Source organism: Echiichthys vipera, assembly GCF_963691815.1.
Source record: "Echiichthys vipera genome assembly, chromosome: 17".
In the NCBI taxonomy this organism is placed as follows: domain Eukaryota; kingdom Metazoa; phylum Chordata; class Actinopteri; order Perciformes; family Trachinidae; genus Echiichthys; species Echiichthys vipera.
The window spans coordinates 9345969-9368109 of NC_139842.1; the positions used below are offsets into that span (position 1 = coordinate 9345969).

The 22141-nt window shown below is 42.1% G+C and overlaps 2 protein-coding genes across 3 annotated transcripts; one reads left to right on the plus strand and one right to left on the minus strand.

Annotated features, from left to right (window-relative positions):
- The first annotated feature begins 1081 nt into the window (after window positions 1-1081).
- On the plus strand, window positions 1082-17229 carry cramp1 (cramped chromatin regulator homolog 1). 2 transcript variants are annotated; one of them, XM_083930565.1, is made up of 20 exons: window positions 1082-1145; window positions 2936-3300; window positions 5119-5321; window positions 5452-5605; window positions 5997-6080; window positions 6272-6320; window positions 7036-7121; window positions 7858-7981; window positions 8986-9067; window positions 9255-10208; window positions 10953-11130; window positions 11524-11696; window positions 11804-11878; window positions 12043-12124; window positions 12508-12618; window positions 13229-13386; window positions 13651-13837; window positions 14135-14302; window positions 14802-14947; window positions 15296-17229. In XM_083930565.1, exons 2-20 carry the CDS (start codon window positions 2937-2939, stop codon window positions 15407-15409), a joined length of 3492 nt encoding a protein of 1163 aa, XP_083786691.1. In that variant the 5' UTR covers window positions 1082-1145; window position 2936; the 3' UTR covers window positions 15410-17229. The 2 variants fall into 2 exon arrangements, with proteins under 2 accessions (XP_083786691.1, XP_083786690.1); XM_083930564.1 differs by lacking the exon at window positions 1082-1145 and adding an exon at window positions 2418-2550.
- Window positions 17230-18086: 857 nt separating this feature from the next.
- dhrs7b (dehydrogenase/reductase (SDR family) member 7B) lies at window positions 18087-22141 on the minus strand. Its single transcript, XM_083931758.1, has 7 exons — window positions 22116-22141; window positions 20307-20467; window positions 19808-19926; window positions 19288-19498; window positions 19075-19167; window positions 18819-18971; window positions 18087-18591 (listed from the first exon to the last, which is right to left on the minus strand). Exons 2-7 carry the CDS (start codon window positions 20458-20460, stop codon window positions 18386-18388), a joined length of 936 nt encoding a protein of 311 aa, XP_083787884.1. The 5' UTR covers window positions 20461-20467; window positions 22116-22141; the 3' UTR covers window positions 18087-18385.

A 22141-nucleotide genomic window follows, 5' to 3' on the forward strand; every position in this document is an offset into this window, starting at 1 on the left:
ACACAAATAATACGTTATACATGTCGTATATAAAAACAACCCTCAAACTCCGCCCCGCTGGTCTGTCTCAGAGCAACTAAACAAACATACCCATTCACTAACCTCTGTATAGGACGCTTGTTTAGAGACACCGGGGCGCCTGGTCTGAACAAAGGAAACGTTTAGTTTAGTTGATTAGGATCCACATTAGCTGCAGAAAATGCTGCCGCTATTCTTCCTGCGGTCCGACACATGCATACAATTATAATAATGCATCATTATTACAAAAACAAAAATAAAATTAAAACATACAAAAACAAAAAACATCACTTTGAATCAAAAAACACTGCACAGACAGTACAGTTTTTTTCGCCATGCAAATAATATAAATGGCCCTCCAGTATAATATTATACTGTAAGCCATGTTATAATTCACATTACATATTGTGATAAAATCCTACCATTTCAGTACCAACACTCAATATCACATAATTATACTTTATATCATATTAATAACAATATATGCTACTCAATTAAAAGCCCTTGGTGACACGTTTTGTGTACTTTCTCTACGGCATGTTGTAAGTCAGTGTTTTGTTGCCAAACCCTAAAGATCACACTCGGATTACCCTAAACCAGGTGATTTCGGCGTACGCCAGGACATAATTCAAGTGTATCCTCTGTGTTCCGCCTGTTGATTGGATCATCAAAATGTCAATCACTATCTGAGTTTCTGGGCGGGACTTATTATATTCCTTATTTTTTAGAGCGCCAATACTTACATTGCGCTGATCCAATCTCGTTGAAATAATGCTGTATGACTGAGCAAAAATGTTAGATTATTAAATTTAAACTGGCCTTGAACTTTAAAAACACATATTGGGAAACGTATACGGCATAACAGGAAGAGAGTGTCAATTGGTCAATAACCGAGTTTCTCTCACTAACTATTGGTGGAGTCGTCTGTCAATCAAATTCTAACCGTCGTCCTCGTGTACTTCTGACCAATCATAGGGTTTGTTTTCGCGTGGTAGTGGGCGTGGCTAAACGCGTGGACAATCCAACCGCAGGAACTGTCATCTGTGAAAAGCTGGACGGCTGCCGTCAGCTAGCAATGCTAACCTGTGCCTGGATTGGTTATACTCACAAACAGGCTTCCACTTCAGGTAATTCCTAAACTTTGATACGTGTTGTCTATCTAACAAACTGCTTGACACTCTGCGTACAACAGCCATTATGTTACAAGCGATTTTCGCAACGTTATGGCTTGTTTGACTGCCATAGCGTCAGCGTTAGCTAGCCAACGACTGCAGCCGCCATGCTAGGTACCACGTTATGCATGCAGACAGCTCTTGTATGCATGTAATACAGCTTATTACAACTGTTAGGGTACATGACGTATCTATTATTAACTATGAGCACATTGCAATTCTAAAGTAATGTCAACCAGTAATGGTATAATACCAGACCGATGGTTAGACGACTATAATCACTGCTGCTGGGACCAACAGTGCCGGTGTCAATATGTAACATAACTCTGTGATTGTTATAACATCAGTGTGATGCTGTACGATTAACCTGAAGATAAGGTGAAACCATATTTCCACAGAGTAATAGTGCTAGTAACATTAACATTAATCATTTAAAGAGTGTGTTAAGTATTACTTGAAGACACAAGTAAAACTTAACACACTCTACTAGCAGTTTAGATCTGTCACTGGTGTTAGATCAGTTATACCTTCAGGCTTATGGAATCTGATATTTTGCGTTCAGATGACACGAATCAGGAATATAAAGGTTGGGTGGGAATGTACAAAAGGGGATGCCCCTTGTCATTTTTCATACCCAAGCTACTCCTGTCCAATTAACATTTCTTTGTGTAGCTTTTTCTTGCTGTCATCTCTCTGCGCTGCCACACCCGATTCAGAAATACATAGATCAGTGTATGTCAATCGTGCAAACACAATATTATATACGATGTCATGTTTACAAATTGTAACACTATATTTACAGATGTAATAGGTATTGGTGTGCATCTCGCACATTAAGCCTGGTCCCGATTTTGACGTACGATTAAGTATTTTGCATGTAAGTAATGTGAGTAAATAGAATATCGTCACAAAGCCATACAGTTGCAGGATGCATATGAAATAAATTGTTTTCCAGACATAATTTCTGCAGGCGATGGTGACGTAGTGACAAGCAAAGTCCACTGTCTTGCACACAGGTTAATAAAACTATCTATGCTTATCAGTTCAGATCAGCTCAAGTGGCGCGTGCTACGGGGAATTCTTCTTCATTGCATGCTGTAAATATATCTTATATGTCAGTAGGTTATATAGTTTGATTTCTTATTTCAAAGAAGCATTGAGTAATGTTGCTGATAGAAAAACAGTTGAACTGCGCAGAGAGTTCAGCTCAGTCGAGGCAGGAGCGAGGAGAGGGCAGAAAGCGGAGAGATTGGTCCTGGTTTTATTATGCTCAATTTGATCAGTATTTGCCAATCTAACCGGTCGGACTCATGGTGAAGAGGAAGAAGACGTCGCCTACTAGCGAAGAGCACGACAATGGGTAAAATAATGTTTAAAATAAACACTTTATTTAGAGGTCGAATGCACCGAGGGGTTTCGTTGTCGTTTCTGCAGGGCGCTAAACTGAAAAGCGCTCGCATTTGAATTTAGTTGAAATTCAACCTAAAATCTGAGCCGTTTGAGCAGAAAGACACTTGGTAAAACACCGCCGTCACTTCCTAAACTATTTTGCTTGTTGAATATAATTGATGTGAAGACGTTAAATGCATATATTTGGCGTTGTTTTGTCGGGACTGGAGAGGGGATTTGAAACAAACAGCGGCGGCCATGTTGAGAGACAGTGAACGTCGTCTTTAGAAGTTAATTTTTGCACACCGCTTTGCTCCTAATGTGACAGATTTTTCCCTAAATGTGTGTTTGGGCAGCATGACACTGGGCTCCAGGGAGGGGATCGGTGTCGATGGGAGGAGGAATCCGTCCAGAAAGCCCGAAGGTTGCGGCGACGAGGAGGAGAGCGGAGAGCAGGCGAGCGAGGAGCGCAGTACAAAGGGAGACGACGGAGTGGAAATTCTTAATCCATCAACCGCGGCTCTCAGCCCCGGTTCAGCTCCGGTTCTCCCCGCCTCTCCGCCGAACCGAACCCAGCATTCCCAGACCTCAGCGGAGCCCGCCCCTCCGTGTCACGACCAGCATCATTTTCTTCGATCGAGCGTTAGACCTCCGAGCAAACGGATCCGGAAGGATTCAATCGGCTCGACCATCAATGGACATGGCGGGGCAAAATCGAAAGGTACCGTGTGTGTGATCAGCCCAGGGGAAAAGTGTGCATAGGTGGGATTAGCAGGGGGTCTCTGCACGCAGTTGTCACTACTGTTTGTTTATCAGGGATGGCTGGGACTGCTGCATGTTTTGTTGCTGTGTCCCCCCTCTCTGGGTAGATTTCTTTGGCTGCGACCCGAGTTGCAACCTGTGAAAATAGCAGAAAGAGTAACAGAGCAGAACTAAGATTTAAATGAGTTATTTGACTATTTTCAGTTTCAAATTCTTGGGAACTTACTTTGATTATGACTTTTAAAACACGGTGCTGTTATGACTGTGTTATCAAGCGAGTGTGGAAAACAAAACCCCAGGTTTAAGTCTTCACTGTTTCTACATGGAAGTGACAGCACCATTATTGTGAACATTTGCTTGCACTTTTATTTTTCCAGGACAAAAATAGCAGGATGACCTTATTGATCCAATCAATTGCTAACATTAAATGAATTAACATTTTGTGTTTTTGTTATTTCAAAATAAGAAAACAATAATAATGTAATATGTATTCATACATGTCACCACAACCAATAGTGATGCAGCAAACAACTAAAAAAGCCTGGTGCTGCAGGGTCATTTTAGCACTCTCAGACACTGTCATTGGTGAAATAGTAACATTGAGTGTCTGACCATAAAGCTAGAGGTAACTTAAGGCTTTACTGACTTTTGAACACACTGAAGGATTTACCTCGTAAATATCTGATCACAAATAATGAAACACTCAAGAAAGGTATGAACACGTATGTTTGAAACTACTGATGTGGCTTCTGCTATTGTGAAAGTCCGTCATACAGAGACACTACACCACCGACCAGAAACCGTTGTCATCCTTACTCGAGGATTTTTTGATTCGTCACATATTTAGTGACGAATTCTTACTGATTTGTTTCAGTGTGTGTAATAATAATAATAATAATAATAATACTGCGTTATGACAGGGTGCCAGTTTCTTCTTTCCTAAAAATGGCTTTATAAATTAAATGGACCCAGATCAGACAGGACATTTACAGTATAATGAGGAGTTGGTGTGCTCTGTTGTTATTGGAAAGAGACAGGGATTGTTTCATCTAAATTTATATTTAGTTTGTCCATCTGTCGACCAGGTGACCAGGAAAGCTCTATTTGTTTTTGATATGGTGCTATATTGGTGCACATCTATTTTCAAAGAGGCACACAGATTTGGATTTGTAAATGAACCCCAATTTTGAATATCTAAATCTGCCTTAAAATAGTGCAGTGCTGCAACAGCAACAGCCTCTGTGCTTGTGTTAATGCCTCTGGCATCGTACTCTGCACTGGTGTAAACTCAGCCATCGGAGCCCACCAGGAGTTGGTTTTGACGTATGTGCTGTGGACCTGGCCGTAGGAACTGATTTCTTTTCCTGCCTCCTTGCCAGAGCTGAACCTTGCAGGTTGTGCAATGGGTGGCTTTGTGTGCATGTATTTAAAGGAATTCTTCACTCTCAAAATGACTATTTAAATAGTGTTGCCTCAAATTTGTGAAAAAAAGTTTTGTAAAATAGTAAGGTTTTAGCGGAAATGCGTGTGTTTGAGAAGTACTGAGCACTGAAGGAGTTGTGTGAGGGTTTGTAAACAGAGTTTTTGGATATAGTTTTTCTGTTAAATGTGATCCTGTGTTACTTCAATTCATAAAGAACTTTCTCTGTTTTTGATTGTTGTTCGATGTGGCACCATGCAACAAAAGCTTTCTTTTAAAATCTCCCAAACTGCAATTGTAATTCGCTTTCCACGCCATACTGATGGATGTGTGGGCTTTCGTCTCTGTGTAACACAGGGGCAGAGAACGGCTCTTCCTCCCAGGGGACAGTGGGACAGTCAGGGCCTGTGGCCGGCTCCACAGGGGGAGTGTCGAGGGCCTCCAAGGGCCAAGGGTCTGCCGAGAAGGAAGAGCAAGCAGGTAACCAGAAGAGGGCTCGTCGGCAGTGGGAGTCTTGGAGCACAGAGGACAAAAACAGCTTTTTTGAGGGGCTCTATGAGGTAAATGACAGAACCAATTAGAGTGTCATAGGTTAAAAATGAGCAATACATTATGTAGCACAACTTTAACTTAAAGTGTTGGCATTTACTTTGACATCTTCTCCTCACCTCAAACTACTCTGGTCTCCAGCATGGGAAGGACTTTGAGGCTATCCAGAACAACATTGCAATGAAATACAAGAAAAGAGGCAAGCCAGCCAACATGGTGAAGAACAAGGAGCAGGTTCGACACTTTTACTACCGGACCTGGCACAAGATCTCCAAACACATTGACTTTGCCAATGGTAAGTTGCCCATAGGGGTTTTCAGTTGGAGGGTAGAACATTATTTATTTCTTAGAATTAGAGCTTTTTTACAATTTTAATATGCAACTTATACCATCTCATCTTGTCTCACTTATCTTGTTATGGCCATTAGCATTAGAAATGTAAAGTTAGTTCTTTCCAGGTCCATTGTTTTCAACAATTCCCACGCTGATGTTTGTATAGCATTTTATAAGGCAGTAAGACTTTGTCCCAAAACCTATGTTAAAAACCCTCTTCAGATAAGCTTGAGCCCCTCTCCTCAACAAAAAGCCCCCAGAGTCACTGTTGCGTTATCTTTACGTAGCATACACATGCCTCCTGCGTTCCTGGTTACATCACCGTTGTGACTTGTGCCACCTTTCCTTCTCAGCATACTCCAGAGCTCTGAAGAAATCCTCTCAAGAACTGTACGGCCTCATCTGCTACGCCGAGCTCCGCAAAAAAGTTGGAGGGTGTAAGTGAAGGCTGTACATGTGTTTGAATGCATGCCTTTTTTACAATTGTTGTGTGCGCGCAAGCGTTTTTCTGCTGTCAGTTTGGGACGCAAGGGATGTGATTTAATGCTGCACCCTCCCAGTCACGGGGGGCAGCATGAAATCCCTGAAGGACGATGTCGTAAACAGGTCTGTGTTTTGTCTTTGACAGTAATGGATGATAAGAACGTGGCAAAGCTGAACGAACTAATACAGCAGGGGTAAGTTGGTAGTGAAAATGATAAAATGCATTGCCTACTCACACAGTTTTACATTTTTATGTTAAATAACACAGGGTATGGTTACATGCACACATATTGGATAGTAAGTTACTGTATGCAGTGTTTGATTGTACTATATCACATCTGAACACACCTCAGTATGGGGTCATGAAAATATATACCAAGTACAAGAAATTTGCATCAGCAGCAGGAACACATATCATATGTCGACTGCTAATGTCACTAACTGACTTTTATATCTCAATAGGAAAAATATCACAATATAGTATGTTTTCTTGTAATTCAATTCATAAATAGTCCATGTGAAATAACCACACAGCATATCCTATTTCCGTATACTCCCGTGTTAAATACTACTCTTGTTTTATTAAGAACAAAATGGACACAACATGCAAGGATCAGAATGTAAAGCATCATATAAATGTAAAACCTTGTTTTAACACAGTTTGACGCTGGTTTTTCAACATCGTGTTAGAAAAGATATAGAAAATAATATACTATAGACATTTTAATTATCCTATATGGTATGGTATGGTATGATATTACTTACTACACGTCTACTGTTATAAAATGGATATTTTTTATTTTGTTCAGCACTTGAACAGTCGTTCAGCTTATACTCTGATTTGTATGTGATCTAGGAACGTTGTACGTAACATTGAAGATTTCCCTGCTGTTCTGTCTGTCCGACCAGGGCCACCACCGTGCGCTCCAAAGGGAGGAACTTGCGGATCAAAGCGCCCATGTGCCGAGCGCTGAAGAAACTTTGTGACCCAGATGGTGAGCATGTGATGCACAGACACCCAGCACACTATACATACAAAGTAAACAAACATCAGTGCTGAATACACAATCCACAGTGATGGTGAAACGCAAGGTCTGCGGAGGCGGGGTTTTGGCAATAACAATGGCAGCGTGTGGGCTAGAGGCGTTTCCATGGTTACCCTGCAGAAGCACAGTGAGGATGAGGAGCAGGAGGGAGATGATGGAAACGACCGGTCTGACCGACTGTTCCCTGCCCCTCTGTTCAATAACAACCATGCACCAAAGTTAGAGAAAACATTTGCTTTAACCATGGATGGAAAATTAGAATCCCAGCGTGCATCTTTCTCATGTAGTCAGGGTTTATTTTCAGTTCTGTATCAGTGTTTTTAAAAACATCTTGGCAAAGGGCCTTGTCCTGATTTGTTCCATTTCCTCTTCAGTACCACTGAGTTTGGCTGCCATCTTTTTGTTGCCTACTTATCCGTTAAGCGTGAACATGTGCAATCAAGCATATTCAACTCTTTTTGTTCTCAATTCAACTGTCGGCTGTATTGTTCTCTTCATATAGTACGCTTGTGGCTCTTTAGGCTCAGTATTTTGTTGTCTCAAGTTTTTTTTTATGACTTTATCCTTTAAAGGCGCTATGACTGGGCGCCGGCTCTCGATCTTCAACAAAACCTGATCATGCAAACCTAAGAGATCTTTGCTGGTTTTTGTCTTTCAGTCTCATTGTGTCTTTGTGTCCCCGCAGGAGTGAGTGACGAGGAGGACCAGAAGCCGGTGCGTCTACCCCTGAAGGTGGCAGTGGAGCTCCAACCACGCAGTAACCACTCCTGGGCCCGTGTTCAGAGTCTAGCCCACAACCCTCGCCTCAGGTCAGACATGCTGTAGAGCAGTAAATTACCAACAAAAATAGTCACTACAATTCTTGATAATTAGCTTCTAAAAATATGTTTGCATTTATTTCAGCACTGCACAAGAATCAGCTTGTAGCAATATTATAATTGTTTAAATCCATGAACATTAAGTCCACATTCTTGCTTGTTATTGTCAAGCTATAATGCTGTTACAAGCAGAAATGTTTTTTTAATCTCCCTGTTGGCGCCTTCAGACTCCTGTCACAGCTCAATAATACAATGCCTTTTGGTAAATGAATGCCTGTTTTTATATGTTGGCATTTGGATGAATGCATCATGAAGCTGGTCTGAAAGTGATGCCTGTTTGCAACTGAAGAACCACAAGACAATAAAATTAGATTGACCAACAAACTATTTAAAAACGTGTTTGTGGAAAATGGTTAGCATAAATCCCAGGGATGCGAGTCTTTAGGCAATTCATGTTTCGATAATGAGTCAGAGGGCCACAATGTTATTATAAAAAGACTATCTGCATTACTTTGTTGTTGTTTTTCTCTAGACATGAATAGTTTTTTCGGAATCGTTTTACTTTACTTTGACAGAACTTGCATTATGGGTGTAAATGCAGAAAATGTATTTATGTATTTCTTTCCTTTTAGAAAAATATAAATATTTAACACTGGCTCATTTACTTCCTGGCATATTGTCAATAAGAAAAAAAGTCTGATTACTGACTTTTCTGCATTGAGACATAATCTTTCGAGAGGAAATCAAAATGCATCTAATGATCGATTTTTTCCCCCCTCAACCTCTAATAAATATGTATGGTATATTTTTTCTCTGACCAATGGCTAAACTTAATCTACATTCTTATGTGTAGTAGTTTAGTGTGAGGCCTAAAAGTGCTGTATATTTTAGGAGCAAAAAAACAAAATCACCCAACACAGTGCTGTTCTGCACCATGTTATCACAGCAGCTTGTTAATCAACAGCTATCTCCTTTTTGTGTCTTTTCCAACCCAGGATGGTGGTGGAGCTCCACAGGAAAGTCTCCAGCCTCATTGAGTATCTGAAACAGAAGTGGGCGTACCATGACCAGCGGATTGTATCCTTTAAAACATCATATGGTTTAAAGAACAGTATTAATTGCACTTCAGTTTTAAAACGGTTGAAAAGTGTGAGGGTGATACAAAGTGGTCATGTGACACTCCATTTGATCAGTTGATGAAGGGTTAAGGTGATAAACTCGAGTCGAGTCAGTTACGTCTGAGTCCTTGACACTGTCGCTTCAGCTTAAGAGTCTCATGGAGAGAGAGGCTCTAGAGGGCAGCCAGTCCAGCACAGCCTCTCCAAGCAAATCCCAGCAGGAGGAGCTCTTTCTTTTCCCCGCTGAGAGCAGCACTTTGACCACACTGCCTGGTGTGGCACGTGTCGTTCACTCCAAGGCCTCCTGCACTGTACACTGGCTAGAAAGTGGCAAGAACCGGCCTAACGTCAAGGAATTGCCAGCTGCTCAGATTCTGGGTATTCACACGGCTCCACCACTTCGGACTAGCACTAAATCTGGACGGGGAGGCACCACAGCTGCTGCTGGTGGTGCTTCAGTGACTGTATTGGGTGATAGTCGTCGAACTGAGCCCCTTAACCCTGAGCCCTCACAGGACTGTTCTACAAAGGCAGAGGAGAAGAGACCTCCGTCTGTTTCTGTCCCTGCTTCTTCTCAGCAGACTGTGGCTCCGAGGGAAGAGGTAGCTGGGATGGGACCCTCTGAAGGGGCAAAGATGTGTACCGGTGTGGAGGCCAGCGGTAGTTTAGCAGTGACCAAAAGCATGGAGAAGTTGTGTAGTAGTACAGAAAGCTCTTCAGAGCAGTGCAAAGATGAGCAGAACACCAACACCTCTTCCCCGGAGGCAAACCAGACTCCTCCAGCCAAACCTCCAGTGACTAGCTCAGAGGAGGGAATGTTGCAGGGCTCCACCCCAGCACCCAAAGAACGGGCTGTTGAGCAGATCAGAGGGGAGGGCTGGAGCACCCGCGATGCAGAGAACGTCACCCTGGCCGAGCTCTACCTGATGTGTGGGAAGCCTGGCAAGCTGCAGCTGGAGTATGAGTGGCAGCCCACTGTAGTTCCTTTCATCAACCAAGTAAACGGACAAGCTTTGGCACAGCTCAAGCCCAACAGGACACAGCGCGTTCTGCGTTGCCTGCTCAAGCTGGTTTCCACTGAGGTCAATCCTAAACCTTTGGTAGGGATTAACTGTTACTTCTCACAGTGCTGGTGCTGATTGCCAGATACCCATTTTGAAATTGATTGAATTCATTCACAATAAATCCTCCATAGATAAAGAAGGTTAGACACAAGTAAACATTCAATAAAACTGTAGTGAAAACATCACTTAGGCTACATCCACACTATTACGTCTTCATTTTGAAGTTGCATTTTAAAACGAAAAAAAACCTCTTATTCCTCGGGAGCATTTTAGCACGGTTTCAGAACTAATCTGTATCTAGTCACTAGCACACCTGAAAACACATTTCTCGGATCATTCTCATACACTGGGTATGCACACGCCATGTGAGCACAGCTTAAGCCTGATAACGCCACTGGATACAGGAATTGTTGAAAAATCGCTCAAATAATAGCTTGCCTCTTACGCATGTAGTAGCATTATCAAATGCAGAATTTACCTGTGCAACAGCTTTCTAGCAGAGACGAGGGCAGAAATGGGTGTAATTCGTTATCCATGTTAAATGAACTATCGGTAGTCAAGGCTAAGACTGTTTTCTTTTGGGAAAGGGTCACGTGATGGGAGTGTGACAACTCAGGGAAGGGGAAGCCGTTCTTTCAAATGTCTCCATTCTAAGGGTTCTAAAAGGCATGAGTAGTGTGGACAAAATTAGCAAAAGTTTTAAAACAAAAAAACGTATTGTGGGTGTAGCCTGTATGTACACGTAAAGTAGATTGTGTCAACCTGCATTTTCTCCTCCAGGCTCCAGAGCTGTGCTCCACAGCCACGTCTCCACTCAAGACCCATCAAGAGGAGCAAAACCAGGCCCTGACGCCTCCAGGGAAGGGTCCCCTAGCAGGTGTTCGCAGCCCCAGCTGTGGCCGGCAGCAGGCCTCTGTTCGAGGGGCCCGGTTACACCTGCCAAATCCTGGAGTCTCTGGTATTTTTGTGGTCTCTCTCACATAGTCTAAAGCCACGTCTACAGGCACTAAATGTGCATTCAATTTCAGTTTAGCTGATTTCTTACAAAGGTTGTAGCGGCAGCCTTAGGGGTTAGTAACAATGTGGTTTTTGCACAACAAAATCCAGTTTAGGTTTAAATTGATTCGATATCAATAAGGTGTCAAAGAGTAGTACGGATGCTTCATGATGAAAGATAAATAATATCCCGCATTTATTGTATACCATATCTTCCAGTATTGTTAGAAAACAGTATTGGGTTTGAAAATGAACACAAAGACTACCTGGATGATGTTCAATGACTTTATACATCAATTCTCAAATAATCTTCCCTCCTCACGCAACATACCTTATTTGTTCCTCCCCTCTTCAGGTGGACGCAACCTCCCCCGCTCTCTGCTGGGGTCGACGCTGGGCAGCGACGCCGAAAGCGGCGTGTTTGCAGTACCCACCACGCTGCCCCCCAACAGCTCGCGGCACAACAGAATGTTTTCCCCCAACAAGGAAGCTGAGCTCGCCCTAAAACAGCAGCTCGACTCTATCAGTGTAAGACAGAGCAGTGCATTATTTCTTTTTACACCAACGTAGAGAGACTGAATCGATATATCGTCCATATGCTAATGTTAGACAATTTTTGTTTTGTTTTTTTGCAGATGCAATCAGATCTTTTCCTTTCAAGACAGAGAAAGCCTCGGAACAGACAACTTCGGAAACCACTTGTAGTTCAGGTAGGGGAAAAACGGAAGGAAAAAAATAATTTGGATGTTCAGAATGTGTAAGAAATGAAATGGGTTAGAGAATTTGAATACTTGTACTGTAAATGTCTTCAGAGTGCTTCTATGCGCCATGTTAAACTGCCCATTTAGTTCAGTTGCTTCTGTCACGTCCACAGCGAACGCTCCTACCTCGAACTACAGGAGATACTCCTCAACACGTCTGCTCCCTCTCCATCCTCTCCAACTCCTCTGCCACAGGTACTCTTTAGACCTCAGGATCCTACTGGACAATTTGTTGTTGGCAGAAGATAGAAATGTTTGAATGATTCAACTATTATTTATTCAGGGAAGTTAAAAAAAGAGGAAGCCTCTCAATACAGCTACAGTCTGACCTGCGGGCCACTCAGTAGATCCTGTTGTACCTTTCCCTGTAGTGTAACGTAAAACTGTGAAACCTTTACACTATGTCATGCTTGCGCTCCTGAAAGTAGGCCCTTAAATAGGCGTATTCATGTGCAGCTGTTGGGAATGCACTATGCACTGGGCTAATGTGCTCTTTGTACATAACTAAATGTCGTTTCTCTTTTTCAACAACAACCCTGCTAATCTCTCGCGCTCTCACTTCCTGTTTCTTCCCTCAGGAACTGGATCTTTCCGGCCAATCCATACTCGCCTTGCTCCTTCCTCCCGCCCCCTCCTGTCTAAGGCTACCCCTGCAGCATCCAGCTCTGCAACAGCGAGCCAGCTCTCCAGTATGTACTGCTTTCATTTTTTGATCTGTTTTTGCTGTTTCAAACTCATTCAATCCTAGATGGAGTTTGTTATGCTGTTGACGTCTGAGTATTTATTTATCCTCTCGTCACTGTTCTCCTTTAATTGGGTTTTAATCACATATTTTCTGACATGGCTCCTGCTTTAAAGGGGCTCAACAAAACAGGAAGACTATATAAACAACATAATAAAACCACTTATAACTTGAGATATTTTTGACCTAAACACCACCAAATAAGAAATATTTTTCTTGTGTCACATCAAGCTTTTGTAAAACGAAGTTATTTTTGTTAGACTTCCACTTTCAAAGTACTGATGGGAATGGGTTCTTTACTCCCACGTGATCTCCGACAGTCAATATTGTTTTAAACAAATACTCTTTTGTGCACGAGTAAAAAAACAAAAAGAGCAGCTACTCTCTCCTAGACAAAGAACTTTCCTTTTTTGCTTTCAGTTTTTACATTCACATTGATTCTGAGTCTCATTGCTGAAGTTAAATTTTTGGTCCATCTTCTTCAGCTCAGTCGCTGTTAATACTTATCAGGTATGTGACACATCCCTTGTGTTTCTAAACTGTTAATACTCTTTCAGGTGCCATTGACCTGGCAGCTAAGTCTGCAGGAATCATCCCTGGCAGTCCCTGTCGGGAGCTGAACTCCCCTGCTGTTGATAACAGTACCCTGCTCGCCACCACACCCATTGTTGATGCTGAACCAGACTCACAACTCCTCCAGCACAACGTCCCAGAGGTCAGCAGCCCACACTTGCGTACACTTGTATACAAACTGATAAAAACAAGGAGCTTTGTTTCACTTGGTGCATACGCAGGCCTTCCCCTTCAGTTGAATGTTGATAATGACAACTTCACGTATGAAACAATAAAATACTGATGTCGAGTTGGGACCCACAATAGTGAAAAGTCCTGTTTTCTGCAAATGTCCTGTCATTCTATCCATCCTTTTCAAATCTGACAACGCAGCCCAAATTAAGTGTTCGGCTTGTTCTTTTTACAGAATGGTCAGCCTCCACCGTCTCCTGAAGTGACCGGTGGAGGGGACTCTCTCCTCTCTCCGCCCAGCGTAGCCTCGCTCCTGGACATCTCTCTCCCTGGCCCCCCTGAAGAGGCCCTAGCCCCCGGAGAAACTCAGACACACATCAGTGACTCCATCATAGAGCTCGCCATCAACTCTGCCCACTATGGTGCGTGTGTTTCTGTCCAACATGCTTATATTTACATGGAAGCATAAAGTGGGGTATATTTCTTTCTTTCTTTAAAAATAAAAAAAATGCGGTTGAGTATTTAAGCATTACATTCAAATGTTTGAAGTGCTGTTTGATTTTCGAGATGAAAAGTGCAATCCACACCAGCGGGGTTTGATTTGGTGTTCTCATGAGAACACCCAATTATGTTTGAAATATGTTGACATGTAACCAGCTGAGCTCCTGAGATGTCAGGCTTATTGAACACTGTGTGCGTAATCTTAACGGCTGTTGCAGGCGAGGAGGCTGCTCTCTCTCCAGCCAAGCTGAGTAACAACGACGGCTCCAAACTGTTGGCCTCGTCTCCCTCAGTCAGCCCGTCCAGAGGCTGGATCCCGTCGCCCAGCCACGACCCCCAGTGGTACCCCAGCGACTCATCCGACTCCACACTGGGCTGCCTCCTCTGTAAGTATTCTTGTTCTCTTGAATAAAAACAACATGGATACGATTACTGAACTTCTTTGCAGCTCTATTGAACTCTACTGCTTGCTTCCTTGAGAAGAGTTGATGATGATAGAAATTAAAGTTAAAGCTTGAGACACACAAGCAGACTGTTAAAAAGAACTAAAGACTGCAACTCTGCTCCCTTTTGTGTCAATAAATCTCTGAAAAATCATCTTATTGGCTCTTCTACCCGTATTGTGCTGGACAAATCAGTTTTGTTAAATTGACTGTAATAAAACACATACCAGTTTTAATGTCCTCTAAATTAATAAAAGCAACACACACATCATATTTTAAACCTTCACAAAGAACTCTTTGTGCCGTAAAAACCTTCATTGTCTTATTGACTCTGACACAGCAGCAGATTCCTCTTGCAGCGATGTCCCATAAAGACGACTTTGTTTCAACTCTTCATGTGTGTTGTCCCTTTTTATTCATTGTCTGCCTCTTTTCTTTCCAGCCAGCATGGTCTCTCCTGATAAGGGCAAGCGGACCGCCCTAACCCCCTCTGGCCCCTCCAGCGGCACGGCTTTGCTTGGTCCTAGCCTGCTGGACTGCAATTCCCATGATTCCTTTCAGTCCCGTGGCCTTCCTGATGTGGCAGAAGTAAGTTGAGCCTTTATTCCATTAAGGGAAATACAAGTACACCGTTTGTATTGAATTTTCTAAAAATGAGCCATTTTGCATTTTTTGATCGTTGTTTTAGCTTTACACTCTACCAGTCTTAAAAATGGCTTTTCTTCGTTTTGGGACACTTTAACTTTCTTGTTGAGAGCTAAATTAGATAGATTTATACCAGACATGCACTTTTCAAACCCTGAAGTATGAACCTGAAAATTAGCACAATATGTCCCTTTTCGATTCCAGTGGTCCCTGGGGAAAAATGGGATTATAATATTTGTTTCTGTTGTCATTACTGCTGTACACTGACAGCTCTTTGGTTTTTCCTCACAGATGGACTCTCAGCTTGCCTGTATGATGAGCGAGAGCAGCGTTGACTACATCGCTCGCTTCAATGACCTGGCTCAGGAGCTGGCTGTGACCGAGCCCTCCATCCACCCACCCTGAGGAAGGAGGAGACCTCGCTCCGACGACCCGCGGCCATCTGGAGGACACAAGCTTGATCCGTCTAGACTGTCGCCGCGCTGTCTCTCCTACTTTGGAGAGAAGACCCCAGCCCTGCCCTGTTTGTAAAAGTGCAATAAGAACAGTGAACCATGACCAGAGTTCGAAACTTGTTGGTTTCACTGAACTATTCTTTAAGTTGAAATTCCCTTTAAAAGCAAACACTTTAAAACAAAAAAACAAAAAAAACAAATGCGTTTACAAAACAAAACCTCATGTACAGGAAAATACTATGCCATATTTGAAACAAAACAAAATATTTTCACTCACTTTTTAAGTCTCTTCCTGCTCTTTGTGTGTTTGTCCGTCTCTCAGATTAACCCCTCAAAATGTGCAGTTCAGATCCCAGCTGCTGGAGGGGCCATTTTGAAAGTAATGGCAGTGAGAAAGCGGTTGAATGTAGTGCGACACTTGTTTCTTTTCAGTTGTTATTGTGGCCTCAGTTGCAAATGTAGAACACATCACAGCAGGGCAGTTAGAGGTAAAATACCCTTTGATACTGCCCTCCATTTTTACATGCTCTCGATCAATTCAGAGTTTACTGGCTGCGATTTAGCCTGCCATGCGTGTTTGGAATCAGGTCTGTCATTTGTTACGGTCAAATGTCACTTTTAAAATGGCAGCTTTTGTTTATTGACTTCGCCGGTCGCTTCATGCAATTTCCATCACTTTTAATACATGTTTAGATGATGTTGATGTCACAGTGGTCGGACGTTTTTACACCCAGTTGCGTTTTCTTTAGCTCTATTGCAGTCCTTAGCTCAAACGAGTACTAAACACCCTTAACCCTGAATGTGACCAACCACATATTCATTTTCATTGAGTGACTGAAATTTAAAAAATGGCATCATGGGCACCATTCAAAGATCCAGTAGTGTTAACACTCCGTTTTAACTCCACAAGAGCGAGCAGTCAGAAGAATCTAATGAAATCAAACACTAAAGCCATAGCTGACACTCCACTTTTTCCTTTTTTTTCTAAGTTATATAATCATTCTGATTGTGCTCAAAACATTAAGTCCTGACTAGTACTGATGCTGGATGGTAATTAACCAAACACTATGATTAATGTTAACACGATTGGCTTCTAAACATGTTTACCATCCCTTCAACATCGGCCCACTCTCTGCGGTAAAGGTAAATGGATGCTTTCTTACTTTACTCATGTAGTTTCACCATTGCGATGCACTGTTGTCCACACACACGCACACACAGTCCAGACCTAATTGCATCCAGATTTTCTATGAATTTCAATTAACCAGCATCATCATCGATATGCAGTATTGTGAACATTTTGTCTCATCAGCATGTTTAACTTTGTCTCTGAGTGTAAATTGTAGGAGAGCTCTTGTCATTCCGCAAATGGGATTTAAGATGTTTGTCTCCTTCAAGCACCTTTGAGGGCTTTGACTCTACAATGTAAAAGCTCTTGTGATCTTTATTCATTTGTTAAAAAGGCTTTGTCTTCTCACACTAGATGCAATGAAGATGAATCAACAGCAGCCTTGTCCTTTAATCTGGCATGTGTTTTTTTGAAGGATTTATTTGTACAAAATGTCAATTCCAGTATTCACTGCGCTTTTGTAACATAACGTATTTGTTATTTGGATTATTTATTGTTAAACATTTCAGAATGTTTTTTTGTTTAACTTAATATTAAGATGGCATCTAAAAAGGAAAAAATCTGTTTAAAGTTTTGAGTTTGTAAAAGGTGTTTTTATTCAGTGTTTAAAGATAGTTATATAAAAAAAGAATATCTGCTTGTTTTTGTATTCATTGTGTGTACTTTGTGATAAAAACCAGTTCAAATGCAAACTTGTACATGGATAGTACGCAGCCTTTGGGTCCTTACCAACAGTTTAAAAAGGGTACGCCACCTAATTTAAGAATTGCATACAAATTATTTACACAGCCTAGGAAAGTTCAGTCAATATTTGTGAACATGAGCTACTCTCTCAAAGCCAGGAACCAGAGGAGAGTCTCAAACTTGTGAAGTCATCTCCAAGCGTAGAGCTGCTCCATAGACTATAAATGGGAGACTGATTTTGTTCGTTTAATTCTTTTTATACCCAAATAAGCTCTGTTTTACTGAAGTTTGGCAGCTGTGAAACATCAGAACATTCCCCTGGGTGCGCTTAGTTTCATCTATAACATCTTTCACAATTCACTATGGAGCACTTCCACACTTTATACCGGAGTTTTAGCACTGAAGTATTTGGATTTGGGAGAGAGATTACAAATATTTTGGAATGTCTTTAACCACAGGTATAAGGTACGATTTTTGAAAATGGGCGTAGTTCCCCTTTAATGTTTGTCCAGAGGTAGCAGAAGAGGAAATTGACATTTGCCAGCGGTGCGTCTGGATATCCAGGGTACCACCTACCCTCTCTCCCCTCCATTTACTAAATGTGCCCCACGTGTGATTTTTCTCGGGAATGTCAACACAGGCAGCCATTTGTAAAACTGCAAATGCAGGGGCTTTGATCAGTGGTCCGGCGGCTCAATCACCATTGTGTTACCTCATTTGGCGATAGTGACTTAACCGACATTTATTAAACAAAAACCTTCAATATAATTAGTTTGAAACAGATATAATTTGAAAAACAGCATCCTCACGTCCTTACAGCAAAGCTTTGAGTCGGGTCAGTTTTTATTCCACTCCTGAACTGTGATTTTAAGAACAACGTCAATGTCTGAAACAGCTGAACACTTGCTAACCAGTCAAAACAATAAAAGACGCTCACCACAGGTCCTGTTACAACATACAGGTTTCTGGTGTGTTTGTATTACCGTAGAGCTGCATCTCATTCACACCTGCTGTCCGTTTGACCTCCATGTGAAGCAGTCACTTTCATTCATCATTTGGTCTACGTGCCTCTAACGGGCCCCCTGAGCCTCGGGGTCCTCGCCTGCGGCTGCATCACTCGTCTTTAGGTTTTTGCTCCTTGCGAGCACGAGAGGACATGAGTTTGAAGAAGAGCGCAGGCCACAGCGTGCGGAGGTAAATGGCTAGATTGGGCAGAGGTCCTGCTAAAATAACATCTTTGCTCCTCTGGCGGACAGCCTTCAGAACCACCTGAGCCACATCACCAGGGTCCCGACCCGTTTCTGTGCTTTTATCCAAAACTGAAAACAATGTTGCACAAACAAGGGAAACGCGTCAATGATATCAGGGTGGCTGTCCTTCTCTTGTTCCTTTTCTTATAATTTTTTTCGTTCCATTTTAGCTTATTTCTATCTTTGGGTTTCTTTTCTATCTCATCTTGATGTCGTGTCTACAAAGAGTATTTGTCACACTGATTTTTGTTCTCTTATTGTTAGGGTAAACGCGGTCACACACTTCGCAGCCTCACCTCCATACTTAGAGCCGTCTCCTGTGACGGCGTTGACCGACAGGCTGGTTCGGATGTACCCTGGACTGATCACTGTCACTGGAATCCCGTAGCGCTCGATCTCAGCCCGTAAGCAGTCGAAGTAGGCCTGGGTGGCGTGCTTAGAGGCTGCATCTGACCAAAGTGTGTACAAACCAAAGTCCTGTTTCATTTCCAATCAGCTGAAAAACCTTTTGGGTATTTGTTTGCTTTAATTACACTAGTAAAGACAACTTACAAGCTGATCTATAAGGAATGGCAATCTTGCCCTGGACACTGCTAATGACAACTATGTGGCCACTGCGCCGATTAACCATGGAGGGCAGGAGAGCTGTGAAGGAAAGACAAAGAAGGAGAGAGAAACCACTGACTCATGTAGAATATTGTGCTTCCTCTCCTAGGAAATCTGAATCTGTCTCAGATGTGGCAACCGACAGCGCTGCTCACTGACCTTGAGTAAGAGCAATGGGCCCAAAGTAATTTGTTTCCATCACATCTCGCTGAACTGAAAGGTGGGTATCCAGTATGTTGCCGCGGTAACTGATTCCGGCATTATTGATGAGGACGTCCACTTGTCCGTAACATTTCATGATCTCCTCTGCAGCTCTGTCCACAGTGTCCGTGTCAGCTAGGTCGAAGATAACTGTGCTGGGAGTGTGAGTCTGGTGGTAGAACAAAAACATGACAGTTATCATCTGTCTGCTCCGGTATTCAAGCTGTTTCACATCATTATAGAATTCTTAGAGCTTAAATTATGGATAATACGCAGAGTTGAGAAAAACGGTTTCTCTTCTCTTTTTACTAAAATATTTGTTTAGAGAGCCAATGATAAATAATAAGTAATAGGTTATAATAAGTTAGACACAGAGCAGAACTATGGTGGGAAAAAATCCCAGATCGTCATTGACTTTAATAGTTTCAGCACCCAACGCTATTTATATGTGTAAGTGTGTGTGCATGAGTGTACACACCTGCTGCCGTGAGCCTGTTGAACTTGCTGTAAGCTCCTGGACCACCTGCTGCAGGCGGGCTGCATCTCGTCCACACAGAATGAGCCGTGCACCTGCTGCATGAAACACTCGTGCACACTCTGCAACGCGCACCGCGCACGCGCACACACACACACACGTACACACACACACACACACACACACACACACACACACACACACACACACACACACACACACACACACACACACACACACACACACACACACACACACACACACACACACACACACACACACACACACACACACACACACACACACACACACACACACACACACACACACATATTCCTGTTACACTCCACCAGGGCATGTTAGCACATGTACAACACTGAGACGTTACTGTACAATATCTTACTACTACCAAACTGAAATAAACTGCTGCATATATTTATGTCACTTTTTTTTTAATAGCATCTACATGTAAGGAGGAGAGAAGAAGGAATGATGAGGAGACCTTTCCCCAGTCCAGAGCTGGCCCCTGTGATGACCACCACAGCATCCTGCAGAGCAGCTCCTGGTCTGAGGCGGAGAAGTATCCGATAAAGCAGCAAGATCCCCGCACTGGCTATAACCAGCGGGAGCACTCCTCCCCCCATGACACGCTCCATGGGCTACCTGTGCAGAGAAGTTACCCAACAAAGGTCTGTTTAAAACAGCACATTTTCACCCATATCTCTGTTAGGTGTCATATGAACCTGCACTGCTAACATGTAAAACACCTCTTTTATTTTATCCTCAAGCCACAAGAGGGGAAAATTAATTTTGTAGTTTTGTTTGGACATTTTATGAGCTGAACTCCTGACTAAGTAGGCCATTTTAAAACATGCCTTTGGCAAGTGGCCAGTCATTTTTGACAGTCTATACGCTAAATTATTTATCATTTAAATAGTAATGGATTTGTATATTTGATAAGAAAAACAATTCCTTGTTGCAGCACTGGTTAATACACAAACAGGGTACGTACGTGTGTCCTGTAAGCTCCCAGACTCCCATCATGCCAAAGGGATTGTTGTTTTAATGTCCAGTGCATTAAGTTAAGTCCTTTTCATTTGTCCTGTCTCCAAAGCACAACGCCAGTATGACAAAAGTGACTCTAGGATCATATAATGAGCACGTGCAAAATAACATTTTGAGTATCAGGACCTGATATTTAAAGGAGGAAACCCCAAAGTTAAATAAATGGAATATAAAGAAAATATTATGATATTTAGTTGATTTAGAGTCTGCATGTACCATACTAATAGTGACAATATGAGCATGTTCTCTAAATGTGTATTAGGGGTATCAGAGGTAACTTAGATGCACATGATAACTTCGTCTCTGAGTGTAAATTGTAGGAGAGCTCTTGTCATTCCGCAAATGGGATTTAAGATGTTTGTCTCCTTCAAGCACCTTTGAGGGCTTTGACTCTACAATGTAAAAGCTCTTGTGATCTTTATTCATTTGTTAAAAAGGCTTCGTCTTCTCACACTAGATGCAATGAAGATGAATCAACATCAGCCTTGTCTTTGAATCTGGCATGTGGGTTTTTTTTGCTTGTCTTTTTGAAGGATTTATCTATTTATTTGTACAAAATGTCGATTCCAGTATTCACTGCGCTTTTGTTATTTGGATTTATTTATTTCAGAATGTTTTTTTTGTTTAACTTAATATTAAGATGGTTAAAATGAAAAAAGTGTTTTAAAAGTTTTGAGTTTGTAAAAGGTGTTTTTATTCTGTGTTTAAAGATGGTTATATAAAAATGAGTATTCATTGTGTGTACTTTGTGATAAAACCAGTTCAAATGCAGAAATAAATTATAATACTCTCCACACCCTCAATACATACGGATTTGTCTTTAAACAAGTGATTTTTGCCGGTTGGATACTGTGGGAAACACCTGTATGTATACTGTGTTTGTGTGTGTCTCACTGTTTTCCTTGCAGCTGTATATTCCTGAATGTGAGCACAATGACTCAAGCATCAGACATGACATTAACTTCATACTTAACCACACGCTCCCCAGATTATATCATCTGGTTTGACTACATGTGTGAAGCACCATGTTGCATATAATGGGATATTTATGCCACCGAACCGCTGGAACAAAAACCCCGGGCTGTTTGAAACGGGTGCATGTAAATAAAAATAGCACATTTAGACAAGCTGGTCGTGTAAGTGAATGTCTGGGGATGCTAATGCTACCTCTAGCTTACTTCCACATTGTAATAGGACATGAACTCACACACCAGTGTTGGTTTGTAGGTTTATAGTTAGAGCTCACCTGGGTCGCTGTGCTGTGCGTCGCTG